The 16749-nt window shown below is 36.2% G+C and overlaps 1 protein-coding gene across 1 annotated transcript in view; it reads left to right on the top strand.

Moving 5' to 3' along the window:
* The window catches only part of LOC150093826 (2-aminomuconic semialdehyde dehydrogenase-like), a 76693-nt gene extending 61232 nt beyond the window's left edge, over nt 1-15461 (top strand). The window contains exons 8-9 of the mRNA XM_090412982.1: nt 5943-6152; nt 15089-15461. Of these exons, the coding sequence (XP_090269108.1) occupies nt 5943-6152; nt 15089-15238 (360 nt within the window). The 3' untranslated portion in view covers nt 15239-15461. The remainder of the gene's footprint in view (nt 1-5942; nt 6153-15088) is intronic.
* Nucleotides 15462-16749: the final 1288 nt, after the last annotated feature.

Below are 16749 nucleotides of genomic sequence, written 5' to 3'. Positions count from 1 at the left end.
GAAAGTTTTAAAGCGAATAAAAGTTGAGCAGCTCTCAGATGTAAACTGTAGACTAAAATACAGAAATATTATTGAAAAGAAAATGAAAGAGTTTGAGAACAGGAATCAAACCTTGGAGATTCAGTGGCAAACTCTAAAGGAAACATTGATTGATTCTGCCAGAGAGGCATGTGGTGAGGTTGTGTGCAAAGATAAAAAAATCAGAACTCCCTGGTGGACACAGGAAGTTAAAGAGGCAGTGAAGGAAAAGAAGAAAGCATATCAAAAGTTCCTGGCAAATAAGTCAGCTTTTACTCTTACAGAATACAGAGACAAATGTAAGAAAGCTAAACAGTGTGTAAAACTAGCTAAACAAAAGTCATGGGAGGACTTTGGCAAGAATATAGAAAATAAATATCAAGAAGGTGGCAAAATATTCTGGAGGTTGTTGAAGAAGCTTAGGAATGGAGGAAAGAGTGCTGTAAAAGGAATTAGAGATGATAAAGGTGAAATGAAAACAGGAGAAAAAGATATCCTTGAAGTATGGAGTAATTACTTTGAAAAACTGCTAAATGAAACAAGCAGTGATGACAGCACAGTGATAAAAAACACTGACCAGGCATGCAGTCAGGAATACATATCCATACTTGAAGTAGAAAAAGCCATCAAAGGCTTGAAATGTGGAAAGGCAGCAGGAGTAGATGATATTCGACCAGAAATGCTGAAGTATGGTGGTATAAGAGTCTTACAGTGGCTGCACTGCATAGTTCAGAAAGCCTGGACAGAGGGACGAATTCCCGATGATTGGAGTAGAGCTCTGATAGTACCCATATATAAAAAGGGAAATAAAACTGAATGTGAGAATTACAGAGGTATTTCCCTACTGAGTGTTCCTGGCAAGATCTATGCAAGTATACTTGAGAAACGGTTGAGAAGAATTGTGGAAGAAAAGCTTGGTGAAGAACAAGCTGGATTCAGGCCAAATAGAGGCTGTCAGGATCAGATCTTCACTTTACGACAAATAGTCGAGAAAGCATGGGAATATAACAAAGATCTGTATTTAAGTTTTGTCGATTTGGAAAAGGCATATGACAAGGTGCCAAGAGAGAAGCTATTCAATACGCTGCAGTTATATGGTGTCAATGGGGCATTATATCAAGCAATACTTAGTCTTTATTTGAGTTGTGAGTCTGCAGTTAGAATTGAAGGAAGTACAGGAAGATGGTTTAATGTTAAATCTGGTGTGAGACAAGGATGTACGTTATCCCCTCTGTTATTCATTATCTATATGGATCACATTATGAAGGAATGTGGTATTAAACCTGATATCAAAATTGGAGATGTTAATGTCAGCTCTTTGCTTTATGCGGATGATGTTATACTTCTAAATAAATCCGCTACAAGTCTGCAAGATTCTCTGACTAAATTGATGCAAAGTTGGGTAGTGCAATAAAAAATCAAGCTGATGTTGAAAGTTTGCAGGATGATTTAAATAAGCTGGTAGAATGGGCAAAAGGTAATGGATGTCAGTTCAATGTGGAAAAGTGTAAAGTCATGCATTTTGGGATTAAAAGATTACCAGCTGTGTACTACATTGATGGAACAGTACTCCAAGAGATTGATGAGGCTAGGGACTTAGGGGTGTTGGTAGACAGGGAGATGAAGTTCAGAGGACACATTGCTAAGGTGTCCAAGATTGCACATAGGATTATTTGGTTGTTGAGGAACACACTGACATCCAGAGATAAAGAGGCTATTATTCCCCTTTATAAAACGTTGATACTTCCATATTTGGATTACTGTGCTCAGCTCTGGTCACCTGGATTCCTTGGAGATGAGGAGGCTGTGGAGAGGGTTCAGAGAAGGGTGGCTAAGTTGGTGAGTGATGTAAAAATGCTCCCTACATTGATAGATTGATAGCTTGTGGATTGCAGAGGTTGGTTGATAGGCAAAGAAGAGGGGATATGATAGAAACATTTAAATTACTGAAAGGTTTTTATAGGATTGATGCAGGGGGATATGTTTCAGCTGTGTGATAGTGATGGAAGAACAAGAGGTCATCCCTGGAAATTAAAGAAGAGTGTGGTTAACAAGAGTGTCAGAACAAGGTTTTTTGCCTGGAGGGTGGTGAATGAGTGGAATTCAAATTCATTGCCTGACTTAGTTGTGAACTCTTCGTCTGTAAATGAATTCAAGAAGAGATATGACAGATATTGTTTTGCTAGTTTGGGTCTCCCACGATGAGTCTACTGATTCCATGGAGATACCCGTAATAATAATAATAATAGAAAAAAATGGAATAGCAAAAGAGCTGACATAACAAGCCATGTGTAATCTCAGGAAGTTCTTTAGTTATGTAATAATTAAAAAAAGAAGGATGATGGGAAATTGATCCTGGTTGCTGTAGACGGTGCTAAGGTGATAGCAGGATATTAATAACAATCCCATATGAAAGACCCTTTTAGAGGATTTGAAAAGGCTGGTGTTGCATGCAGATGAGTAGAACATATCAGTTCATGTTGTTAAATATAAAGATTTCCACTTTGGTCAGAAGAAATATTTCAATCTATTATATTGGGTGAAGTGACTGGAAAAGGTAAAGGAATAAGGGATCTGTGGAATGACAGTGGATAAAAGGCACACTTAAATTTAGGAAACAAACACATATTATGAAGGTTGTTCAGAGCACTGCAGCCAGATTGAAGAAGATACTCAAAGTCAGGATAAGAAGGTGATTGTGCCTTTGTATGCACTTGGAAAGAAGTCAACAAACACCATAGAAGAACATGGAAGAACAAGAGGTCATCCCTGGAAATTAAAGAACAATGTGGTTAACAAGGGTGTCAGAACAAGGTTTTTTGCCTGGAGGGTGGTGAATGAGTGGAATTCATTGCCTGACTTAGTTGTGAACTCTTCGTCTGTAAATGAATTCAAGAAGAGATATGACAGATATTGTTTTGCTAGTTTGGGTCTCCTGCGATGAGTCTACTGACTCCATAGAGATACCCGTAATAATAATAATAGAAAAAATGGAATAGCAAAAGAGCTGACATAACAAACCATGTGTAATCTTAGGAAGTTCTTTAGTTATGTAATAATTAAAAAAAGAAGGATGATGGGAAATTGATCCTGGTTGCTGTAGACGGTGCTAAGGTGATAGCAGGAAGATAAAGATATGAGAGAGGAATACCATTGATCAAGAAAATGGGACACTTGCAAGCAAATGAATGTGTTTGAGATATCGATTTGATAGATACCAGCCAAAGTTTGAAAGGAGATATTCAGTTATTTGCATATGAATGATGCAAAATTTGGGGATATTAATAACAATCCCATATGAAAGACCCTTTTAGAGGATTTGAACAGGCTGGTGTTGCAGGCAGATGACTAGAACATGTCAGTTCATGTTGTTAAATATAAAGATTTCCACTTTGGTCAGAAGAAATATTTCAATCTATTATATTGGGTGAAGTGACTGGAAAAGGTAAAGGAATAAGGGATCTGTGGAATGACAGTGGATAAAAGGCACACTTAAATTTAGGAAACAAACGCATATTATGAAGGTTGCCCAGAACACTGCAGCCAGATTGAAGAAGATACTCAAAGTCAGGATAAGAAGGTGATTGTGCCTTTGTACGCACTTGGAAAGAAGTCAACGAACACCATAGGCAGATGTGAGAAACAAAGCTTTGTTTTAGCTCACAAAGCCATAGCTTTATGAGAAACAAAGCCATAGCATCTGCCTTAATAAGATGTAGGACCTGCTTTTGCTGTGATGACTGCAATAATCCTACAAGGCATAAATTCCACAAGTGTAAGATAGCAATCAATGGGAATTTTGAGCCATTCTTCCTGTAGGCATATAATGAGATCCTGGATTGTTGTGGGGGGCAGATATCCCTTCACCTTACATGATACTCCATTTCATCCCACAGATTCGGTAGGGTTGAGATCAGGGCTCTGTACAGGCCAGTAAAGTGTGGTTATGTTCATGTCCACAAACCATACAGTTACAACAGCAGCAGCCTTGCACAAAGTAGGAAGATTGCATTGTTCAGAATGTTCAGATACCTCTTGGAGTTCAATGTTCATGGCACCACAAACAGATGTCTGAGGCCAAACCAGGACCATATCATCACATTGCCCCCTCTGAATTTCATAGTTGGGGTTATGCAGACACATTCACCAGGCATCTGCAACACCCATCCATGTAGAGGATGTAGCATGATTCACTGCTCCATAGCAAAGTTTTTCAAGCATCCCACTGTAAACGCTCTTTGCACCGACAACACTGCCTGTTGGTTCATGTAATGTGGGGCTTGCATATTGCAGTTCTATCATGGAAACTCATGTTGTGAGCATTGGTTCTGAATGCTTTTGTGCAGATTTGTGTTCAAGTCGATGCCTGGAACTCTGCATTCTATGTGTCAGCCGACAAACAGTGGTTTTACATATTATTCTTTGTAGCACCTTATAGTCATGTTTGGTGAGCATGGTGTGTCATCTCCACTGCAGGTAGCACTTATAGTTGACTCCCTGTGCCTTCATGTCAGTATGGTATTGCTGAATTTTAATCTAGGATGACCCAATTTGTCAACAATTTGCTGAACAGATAAGCCTGCAGCATGGCATCCTAACACAATACCTCTTTCAAACTCTGCCAGTTCCCTTCTCACAGCCATTTCACCCAGACACAGTTGGACTGACTTGGGAGCATCATATTCTTTCAATTTAGACTGGTACAAACAAGTGACGTGACTCCATTACATTACATTACATAATGCACCTTGCCCATGGGGGGGGGGGGGGGTCCATTGACTTCTTTCAAAGCAGTGTATATTTTAGTGATCTAGTCCTCCTAAGTATCTCAGGAGCTAGAAAAACACCACAGAGCCCCCCCCCCCCCCAAGAAGCAAGTAAACTAAGAACTGGACTATGGAATTTGGACTTTGTAACAGTATGGTTTACAGAGTTTAGCAGATAGGAGATGATATGATTCAGACTTATAAGTTAGTGAAAGAGTTTATCAGACAGATGTAGGAGAAATGCTGCACAAGCAACAGCTGAGAGGAAAATGCAAGGCTAACACTAGAAGTTATATAAAGGATGTTGTAAGAATGGGAGTGAGAACTTTTTCTGCATGGATAATGGTGGGTTACTTAATGCAGTGAAAAAGTTTAAAGTAAAGTACGATAGGTAAATTTTAGTGTGCCAGGTTATTGTGGAGGAGATTTTTCATAGAGTAGAGGGAGACAAAGGTAGAACAACAGGCCATCTTTGGAAGCTGTATAAGAAGGATGTAAGCAAGAGAGTGAGGAAAAGGTTCTTTGCATGGAGAGTGGCGAGTGAATAGATTGGCACAATTCAATGATCTTTTCTGTGTGAGACTTATGATTCCATGGAGATCTGATTATTTTTATTATTATTATGTGGCACCTCCAGGGAGTCCAAAGACTCATCGAGAGAGAGGGCACCTGCTCTACAACTCTGTCTCCACCACTCAATCCACCAACTACCATCATCTACACCAATGCCATCTACAGCCCACTACCATCACTAGTATTTTCACAGATAATCACAAACATCCATGCCCACGGTGGGATTCGAACTCACGGCCTTTCAACTGGAGAGTGGATATGCTAACCACTCAGTCAACCAGGCTGGCTATGACGATAAATAATAATCCCATCACCCTTCTCTAGAGACCAAACATGAATTTTTTCAAGCCATTTCAGGCCCTCAAATAAGCAGGGGGACAGTTAACATCAGGCAGTGAAATTCATTGGCCATCTAAACACCCTCACAAACATCCATGCCTATCGTAGGATTCAAATCCAAAGTCAATGATTGAAGAGATGATATGCTATCCACTCAGCAAACCAAGCTGACAGTAATCATTATGCTAATATAAAAATATAAAACAAAATTATCAGGGAAGTTAAAATTGATTTCTTGTATTTTAGGGTTACTTTCTGGCACCGACTATTCTAACAAATCTGCCAGATAATTCTCGCTGTATGCAAGAAGAAATCTTTGGACCAGTAACTTGTGTTTCAGTATTTAATACTCAAGAGGAAGCCATTCAACGAGCTAATGGTATTCAGTATGGACTTTCAGCATGTGTATGGTCAGAGAGCTTACGTCGAATTCATGAAGTTGCTCCTAAAATAGAAGTAAGAATAATATTTTTTATAGTTTATATAAAAAAAATTTATATCTTATAACCTTCCACAATATCTATAATCCTTTTCTTCTGTCTTTAGAAATAAACAATAACAATTTGTCCAAAAATGCAAAAAAAAGATAAAAGGAAATCCTATTAGATACACTATTCAAAGTACAAAAAAGTTGAACTGAAAATATCTCAGTAATTCATTGTTTGATTTCTGTTTTATGTTCCATATGAAACATAAGAAAAGCATAAGTGATGGGTTTTTTCTCTGTATTTCGCTTTAGTGTTTTACAAAGAATTATCATTTTGCTGTATGTTCCTCGTGATGAAGATTTCAAATAAGCAAAAATATAAATAAATAAAAACTATTTAATATACGCTACTAACATTTCATCATCATCATCAAATTCCTGATATGTATCCTCAGTGGGTGTACAGGATATTATGATAGTACTATATGAAGAACTTACATCATTACTAACTTCCTATCTATAATTTTCCTCCAAATCAATCTGTTATCCGTCAAGACTCCAACATTATCAGATCTTATGTTTCTGTCTTCTAAGGCACTTTCTACTGTATCAATCTATCTAGGTCTTTTTCCTGCCAACCTGATAGGGAAACACTTGTTTTGCTAATCTTTGCTCTCTTATTCCGATTAAGTGACTGTACCACCCGAGATTAGCTCTGCTAACACATTCCAGTTCTGCTAACAAAGTCAAGTTCTTTCCTAATATCCTTGTTTTTAATATGATGCTGCCATTGATACCATCTGTTCATGTCCCTAATCTTTCTCAGGACTCTCATATCTGTGGTCTCTAGGCTTTGGTCAAGTGTTTTATTTCTAACCCAGCTCTCAGATCCATAAGTTAAAATTGGTTTGAACACTGCCTTGTATACAGCTAATTTAGTGCTTTGACTAATTTCTCTCTTATTCCATATAAATTTATTCAGTTGATTTCCTACCTGATTCTGTTGTCTATTTCCATATTTATTCTTGTAGAAAGGCTTATATGCTGGTTAAACATGATAACTAAATACTTAAGGAATTGACAGCGTACACTAGAAATATAAATTAAATCAACTTTAATATATACTTTCCGATATTTCGGCAACGTCATGTTGCCATCTTCATGGAAACTTAAGATAAAGACACGTGCATGCAAGTACTACATAACAGCAAATGAGAAATGATAACAGAAAATGAGAAACGAGAAATTGTCCTACTTTGGCCAAACAGGCAGGGCAGCAAATATCAGAATCTCAGAACACAAGGACTACATCCGATTTCACCAGTACAGCCATTCTGGGCTTGCAGCCGATGCTCTGGATGCTCGCCACAGAATAAGGTGGAAGAAAGCCATAGCAATACACTGCAGCAAGTTCAAATATGAAAGACTATTCATGGAATCAGCCTCAGCCCTTAGGAACATGCCAAACCTCAACAAATTTGGATGCATGAGACTGCCCCAAATCTGAGAAACATATATCAGAAGAACTTCAGCCCAAAGGCCAACAACACCTAATATAGCCTGCCAGGAGCACCATCAGGACTTTAGAAAAACGGTAGCTTCCTCGCTTCGTTTCTCATTTGCTGTAATGTACTACTTGCATGCACGTGTCTTTATCTTAAGTTCCCATGAAGATGACAATGTGACGTTGCCGAAATATTGGAAAGTATACATTAAAGTTGATTTAATTTATATTTCTAGTATATGCTGTCAATTCCTTAAGTGTTTAGTCATCATTTCCATATTTAATTTACTGTCTTCACTAAAAATTGTGCCTAAGTAGCTGAAACGTTTTACTTTTTCTATTGGTTCTCCATTCACGATGCAGTTAATATTTTCAGTGTTTCTGCCTATTTTCATTGTATTGCTGATTTTCATACCAAATTTATTACAAACAGTTATTCAATTTAGTCAGGGAATCTTGCAGAATTGTACTGAATTTATTTAAAAGTATAACAATATCTGCATAAAGTGAAGAGTGAGATTCACATCTCCAATTTTGATATCAGGTTTAATACAGTTTTCCTTCATAATGTGATCCACATAGATAATGAATAACAAAGGGGATAATGTACATCCTTGTCTGACACCAGATTTAACATTAAACCACCTTCCTGTACTTCCTTCAATTCTAACTGCTGACTTACAACTCAAATAAAGACTAAGTATAATGCCCCATATAACTGTAGTGTTTCGAATAGCTTCTCTCTTGGAACCTTGTCATATGCCTTTAGCAGGTCTACAAAACCTAAATACAGATCTTTGTTATATTCCCACGATTTCTGAACTATTTGTCATAAAGTGAATATCTGATCCTGACAGCATATATTTGGACTGAATCCAGCTTCACCAAGCTTCCCTTCCACAATCCTTCTTAACCGTTTTTCAAGTATACTTGCATAAATCTTACCACTCAGTAGGGAAATACCTCTGTAATTCTCACATTGTTTTATTTCTCTTTTTATATATGGGTACTATGAAAGCTACACTCCAGTCATCTGGAATTTGTCCATCTGTCCAGGTCTTCTGAACTATGCAGTGCAGCCACTGCAAGATTTTTATACCTCCATACTTCAGCATTTCAGGTTGAATATCATCTACTCCAGCTACCTTTCCACATTTCAGACTTTTGATGGCTTTTTCTACTTCAAGTATAGATATGTATTCCTGACTGCATATCTGGTCAGTGTTTTTTACCACTGTGCTATCACTGATTGTTTCATTTAGCAATTTTTTGAAATAATTACTCCATACTTCAAGGATATCTTTTTCTGCAATTTTCATGTCACCTTTATCATCTTTAATTCAAAAGCACTTTTACAGTGCTTTTTCCTCCATTTCTAAGCTTCTTCAACAATCTCCAGAATATCTTGCCACCTTCCTGATATTCATTTTCTATGTTCTTGACAAAGTCTTCCCATGCATAAAGTGACTTTTGTTGAGCTAGTTTTACACAGTGTTTAACTTTCTTACATTTATCTCTATTCTCTAAGAGCACAAGCTAACTTATTCACCAGGAACTTTCGATATGCTTTCTTCTTTTCCTTCACTGCCTCTTTAACCTCCTGTATCCATCATGGAGTTCTGAATTTTTTTATCCTTGCAGACAACCTCACCACTTGCTTCTCTGGCTGAATAAATCAATGTTTTCTTCAGTGTTGCCGCTGAATCTCCAAGGTTTGGTTCCTGTTTTCAAACTCTTTCATTTTTTCTTGAATGATGTCTGTGTATTTTAGTCTACAGTTCATATCTGAAAGCTTCTCAGCTTTTATTCGCTTTAAAACTTTCTTACATGTTTTTCTTTTCAATATTATTATTATTATTATTCAGGCTTCCATGGAGGCAAGAGACTCATCATGGGAGGTCTTTCCTAGGAAAACACAAAGTCTATCATACTGCTTAAACTCATTGCCCATTCTTGCTCTTACCACTCTATCAGGCAATGCATTACACAGTTCAACCATGCAAAGAAACCACACCTCACACTCTTACACACAGTTTCCTTTTGTAACTTCCAGGGATGGCCCCTTGTTATCACTCCTTCACGCTGTTTCACCAAGCAAAACAACTGTCCAATGTTCAACCCTGTAATTACCTCTAAACAGTTTAAAAGTCTTAATCATATCACCTCTCCTTCTATCTACCAAACTTGCAGTCCACATTCCCTCAGCTGATCCTCATAACTAACATTGTATAGTGCTGAAAACATCTTTGTTATCTGCCTCTGTAACCTTTCCACAGTTAAGTCTCTTCTTTCCATGTAAATTTATGCACATTTTTATGTTGGAACATTGTGATAGTAATAAACAGTCCATGTCCTGAGTAGAAATCCAACAGGTATTTATCGTTATTATTAGCTTTGCTCTTTTCTCCAAATTTTCTCAAAATATTTCTGTATATCTGACAATCATTCCGTACTCTGCTATTTAGATCCCCAACACGGACCATCAGTTGCTTTCTCTAAGGTCTCAAAAAATTCCTCCACTTCTACTTTAGTAGAACCTTCTGTGAGACCATAGGCACAAATAAGTCTCAATTGCGCCGTTCCCCCATTCTGATATTTTCCCACATTATTACTCTACTTGATATTGCCTGCCATTCAAGAAGATTAGCCTCATATTTAGTGTTGAATACTATAGCTACTCTTTCTTTTCCCTGACTGTTATTTCCTGAATATAATATTTTGTATTTATTGCTTAGAAAGATTTCACAATTTTTTGTCTTTTCTGTTTCAGTCTCCCCTATTATATCAATCTGGTAGTTATCCAATTCCTCAGCCAGCTCAATTCTTTGCCATTCAGATGGGGGGACTTTGCGTAACTGGGTGATACCCCCAGCCGGCATGAAATTCTGCCATGTTGTACCATCTTAAACATTTGTGGTTTAAGCCAATAAGAATACAGTTTGGTTGGCTAAATCCCAAATTGTCAGCCCATCTTTCTTTGTTCACTATCCAGGTAGATATCTAACAGGGTGCACCACGAAAAGGTGAGGACTGAACATTAGGTCAGAAGCCCTATTCAGTTCTCCACATTCCTTTTAAAGCTATGTGGAAGTCTCCTCTCAATTATACAGTTTTGACCCTAGTTTAATATTTTTCTATAAGAAAAAGTTGCAGCTCTATATTTCTCCAAAGCAATTACAATGACCTGTCTAACATTCAATAGTTATGTTAATTTTCTCTTTTGTATTCTAAATTCTTTCTTGCATTATTACAAGCAAGAAGAAATTATTTTTATTATATGGGTATCTCCATGGAGTCAGGTGATGCATTGCAGAATATCCACATTAACCTTTATACACACATTACCTATCCTTAAACTCATTCACTGTCAGGACACTCAACTACTTTTGGCAATCCATTCCACTCATTCACCACTATCCAAGGCTAAAAGTCTAGTCTGCACATCCTTACTAACCACACTCTTGCAAAACTTCCAGGCGTGATAACCCCTACTATTCTGTCTATTTATCATATATATCGCTTTAAGGATCAGTTTTGGGACCATTGTTACTTAATTTGTATATTAATGATACTGGGTAGGTTTAACTGGTGATATACAGCTGTTTGCAGATGCAAAACTGGGGAGAGTGATGAAAAAACAAGTAGATGCTGTGGGCCTTATAGAACGACTTGAATAGAATGCATGAATCCATCAACAGTATGGACTGTAAATTCATTGTTGCCAAGTGTAAGGTTCTGAAATTTGGTAAGTAACAATGAGATGGAAGTATACACTTGGCAGAAGTTGAGGAGATAAGAGATCTTGGAGTGGTGGTGGACAAGGATCTGAAGTTCGTAGATCACATTGCACAAACTGTGAAGACATCACATCAGATTATGGCAATGATGTGGAGAACCTTACCTTGCAAAAATAAAGAGGGTCTGGTTCCATTGTATAAAGCCTTGTATGGATTACTTCTGGATTTGGTTCCCTGGTTTTCATGGTGATATAATATGTTCGAAAGGGTTCAGAGGACAGCCTGAGAGAATGTAGCTTGCAAAGCCTTGTGAATAGGAGGAAGAGAGGAGATATAATTGAGACATTTAAGTTGGTAAAGTGTTGTTAATGTGGAAAAAAAAAAATTTGTAGACTGGAAGAATAAGAATTAAATGCATAAGGAGTAAGTACTTTGCATTGAAGTGGGTGGTCAGTGGAATACTCTGACTGACATGATGGTGAATACAGATACGTTGAATGAGTTTAAAGCATGGTGCAATGGGCTTTATATGTAACATTGTTTGCCTACTGCGATGAGTCTTTTGACCATATGGAGATCTGGTGTTAATAATAATTAATAATATTCAAAATTTTCTTTTGTATCAATCTTACAAAACTCCTATAGTAACTTATAAGTTTCTATCACTTCTTATCTTTTCTGCCTATCAACTAAAACCTACCTTCAGTCTATCCTCAAAGGAAACACTCCACAGACATCACCAAATTGATTACTCATCTCTGGATATTCTCCACTGCATCCTGATCCTCAAGAAACTGGGATAACTAAATCTATGCACAGTATTCAAGATGCAACCAAATCATAGCCTTATAAAGAGGAATACTAACCAACCCATCTTTACTTTGACATCAATGTATTATTCAACATCCAAGTAATCCTTTGAGCTATTTTGACAACTTTTGTAACATGTCCTCTGAACATCAAATCTCTGTCCACCAATATCTACAAATCCATAGCCTCATCAATTTCCTACAATACAGTGCCATCAATATGATATCTGGTATGTAACCTTTTCAACCTGAAGTAATATAACTTCATGTTTTGCAACATTCAGTTGACAATCATTATTCTTCACCCACAATGGCAATTTATTTAAATCATTCAGCATTGGGATATTTACATCACGTTAATCAACTATTGCCCTCCCCAGTTTTGCATCATGAGCAAACAGCTGAATATCCCCTTCTGAAATCTTTTTCTGTATCACTAATATACAAATTAGAGAGTAAGAGTACCGGTCCTAGAACCCTAAAAAAATAAACCAGTTTTTCACTTATTCAAAAAAAAAAAAAAAAAGGACACACACACACACACACATATATATACATATATATATATATATATATATATATGTAGAAAGTTTTTTACCTTGGGTATATATTATGTTAAAGATACCAAGCAATTTTATAAGCTAGGTTTTTTAATCCTTTTTCCCAAGTAAGCAAACAAAACAAACAAGTTTGCTGCATGTAGTGCAGCTTGTTGCAAAGGTGGAGTAAGATCTGATCACTTTCCTGCAGAAATGTATCATGCTATGCATTAAGGCAGTGTTTCTCAAACTTCAGATATCTGTGTATCCCTTCTTAAATTTTCATTATTACCAAGTACCCCCTAAATAATTAATTAAAAAATAAATTCATTAATTAATTTAAAAAATTAACTAATTAAAATTAATAAATTAATTTAAATATTAATTAAAATTAAATATCTAATTTCTAAACAAAAAATATTATTTATTTTTAAATTTTGGTTCTCTAGAGATGTCAGACGACACACTCATCAATTTCATTTGATCCAGATGCAATATCAACAACGTTTTCTTGTTTCTTACAGCTATTTGTATTTGCTATATTGCTCTCTTTTGGGGGTTATATAAATCCAATCTTTAACCAATGATCCATACGTAAGAATTTGAAAGCTAAAAATAATACTGTATTTACTCGAATAGAATCCTAACTTTTTTCCCAAAATTAAAGCTAAAAAATCGTGTTGTGAGATATGTGTGGGAATTTTTGGAAACTAAAGTTTTCAGAAAAAAACTGAAAATGGTGTGACTTACCAAGAAGCTCCTACTCGCCATCACTACTTTTGGCATAGAGAACAGTTTCTTTGTGTGCATCGTCAAAGTCATCTACCCAAATAGTGTCATCTTCTTTCTCATTATTTCAATTATTTCAAAAATTACCAGTAATTTACAAGACTTGAGATATGTAGAGCAGCGAAGAACTGCATATAATTGGTGCAGTATTAACAAAAGATCGCACGAACCAAAGACAAATTAGCATTCCAACAGTTGAGTTGAAATGCTAATTCCCTTCAACCGAATTCCATAATATCTAAAACACATTCACTATGTATTTCTTAGTTTTAACACGTTAACAATGGGGGTGGTATCAAGCAAAACTATATGTTCCACCGGCAACATATGGTTTTGCTTGGTCTATATAGCAGTTTCTGTTGGAGAGGGGATGTGATTCATTAGTTAGTGTCGTTTTATCCCGGTTGTCTCTCATTGCACTGTTTGTTGAAAAATATAATGACACCTTTAATTATGCATAGCTGAAAATTGCCACGTACCTCCTAACGACCCTTCGCGTACCCCCAGGGGTGCACGTACCACACTTTGAAAAACACTGCATTAAGGTAATGGTCACTACCCATACTGGTTTCAACCTTTATTGAGGTGTCGTCAGTGGGAGCCAGACCTAAAAAATGCCAAGAGTGAAGTAATACAGAGCTTATAAATATTTTACCTAAACAAGTTGCCATAAGGTGTTTTTGACCTCATTAATTAAAAACTGAGGATGAGAGTAATATGTAGAAAGTTTTTTTCCTTGGGTATATATTATGTTAAAGATACCAAGGAATTTTATAAGCTAGGTTTTTTAATCCTTTTTCCCAAGTAAGCAAACAGACAAGTAAGTCAAGTTTACGGCAGCATGTAGTGCAACACTAGGAAAGTGATCAGGTCTTACTCCACCTTTGCACCGAGTTGCACTACATGCAGCCACAAATTTGACTTGCTTGTCTGTTTGTTTACTTGGGAAAAAGGATTAAAAAACTTAGAAAAGTGCTTGGTATCTTTAACATAATATATACCCAAGGTAAAAAACTTTCTACATATTACTCTCATCCTGAGATTTTTATTTAATGAGGTCAAAGCACCTTATGGCAACTTGTTTAGGTAAAATATTTATAAGCTCTGTATTACTTCACCCTTGGCATTTTTTAGGTCTGGCTCACACTGACGACACCTCAATAAAGGTCGAAACCGGTATGGGTAGTGACCATTACCTTAATGCATAGCATCATACATTTCTGCAAGGAAATGTGCTTTGCATCAGGGGAAAATTCTAAGGAAAGTGATCAGAACTTACTCCACCTTTGCAACAAGTTGCACCACGTGCAGCCACAAACTTGACTTACTTGTCTGTATGCTTACTTGGGAAAAAGGATTAAAAAACCGAGCTTATAAGATTGCTTGGTATCTTTAACATATATATATATATATATATATATATATATATATATATATATATATATATATATATATATATATATATATATATATATATATATATGGATATATTGATGTATTACATCCATTATGGTCAGTTGAGTGATCAAAAAGTTTGAATAAGTTAATTGAACTACTACTTACTTTTCTTTGTTTCTTCACTTTAAGGCTGGCACAGTTTGGGCTAACTGCTGGCTTGAAATAGATCCTGAAATGCCCTTTGGTGGAATGAAGATGTCTGGAATTGGAAGAGAAAGCTTAGATGATTCGAGAGATTTCTATACAGAGAAGAAGACTATTGGCATTAAATATAATTAGATGATAATACTACACTGCAAGAAAGCACATTGCATTAATTTTTGTATGATATTGGTTTAGTGATGTGTAAACTACGTATATTATAACAGTCTTGTTTTTGTCACAATGCATTATGTGAGATCTCAAAGTCATTATCATCCTCAATGCATGATTATATACAGTATCATGTTCAGAATAAAAATAAAGAAAGTATAGTTGATTTCAAATAAATCAATCCACTTTATATGATGAAGTATATTTATATAATAAACAATACTGCAGAAAGTACAGAATTATAGACCAGTTAGTCTTATTAGTGCTACAGAGAAGATACAGTCAATTATCCATAGTGAAGCTTATTTAGAACAACATTATACCTAAGTGACTTCACAATTAAGACTTTGATTGTTTATCTACAATTAATTATTTATTGTTTATCTGTAATTATTATTATTATTAACATCTGACCTACATGGAGTCAGACTATCATGGGAGGTACACACACACAAAGCTCATCCAACCATACCTTAAACTGATTCAATGTGTCCACATTCACAACACAGTCAGGCAATGCATTCCACTCACCAACCACTCTTCATGTAAAGAACCTACTCCTCACTCTTCTGTTCACACCCTCCTTATACAGTTTCCAGGGATGGCCTCTTGTTCTACTCCCTTTCCCATTCTATGAAAAATCTCTCCCAAGTCAACCTGATAACAACCCCTGATTACCTTATATGTCTCAATCATATCTCTCCTACCTCCTCCTCCTATTTACTAGGCTTTGCAATTTATATTCTCTCGGCCTGCCCTCATACTCCACATTCCAAAGACCATTGACTGCCTTTGTGAATCTTCTTCGGCCCCTTTCTAACATATCCTCATCATCATGAAAACCCAGTGACCAAATCTGTGCCCAGTAATCCATATGAAGTCTCATCAAATTATACAAACCTTATACAAATGAATTTTTTTCTTTTTACTACAGTGAAAACATAGTAAACTCTCTGTAGTAAAGTTTACTTATAACAACAGGGACTTATGCTTAAAGGACTTCGATCAAGACTTTTTTGATAGTTTATTATGTAGTGAATCAGTCTGTTTTAAACATGTTTGATACAGTAGGAGATTTTTTTTAAAAAAAACATCACACCTACATATGAGGTTAAGAAACTGCAGTAAAATGATAACGCATGTGCAGAATTAGGAATTACATCATCCTGGATATCCTTCGTGGAGTCATTTGTTGAGCAAGAAGCAATGTGATTTCATTAAACGGAGATTAATTATGACAAACCTGCTATCTTTTTTTTTATAAAGAGGCAATGAGAAAATAAATCAAGGGAATGGCTATGATAGGATTTATTTAAATTTCAGCAAAACTGAAAACATCTGATATAAGCTACTGCTGACTAAAATACCCCCAATGACTTGAATGACTAGAAACAGGGCAAAAACGATTATCATGTAAAAATTGAGTGATCTCGGTTTTTATTATTATTATTTTCTTGACCTCCACGGAGTCATAAAAC

The sequence above is a fragment of the Typopeltis vanoorti genome, chromosome 23 (assembly GCF_054136105.1).
Source record: "Typopeltis vanoorti isolate ZY-2024b chromosome 23, IOZ_Tvanoo_1.0, whole genome shotgun sequence".
Taxonomy (NCBI): domain Eukaryota; kingdom Metazoa; phylum Arthropoda; class Arachnida; order Uropygi; family Thelyphonidae; genus Typopeltis; species Typopeltis vanoorti.
The sequence above is the reverse complement of the archived record's forward strand: the minus strand, read 5'-3'. Positions and strand labels throughout refer to the sequence as shown.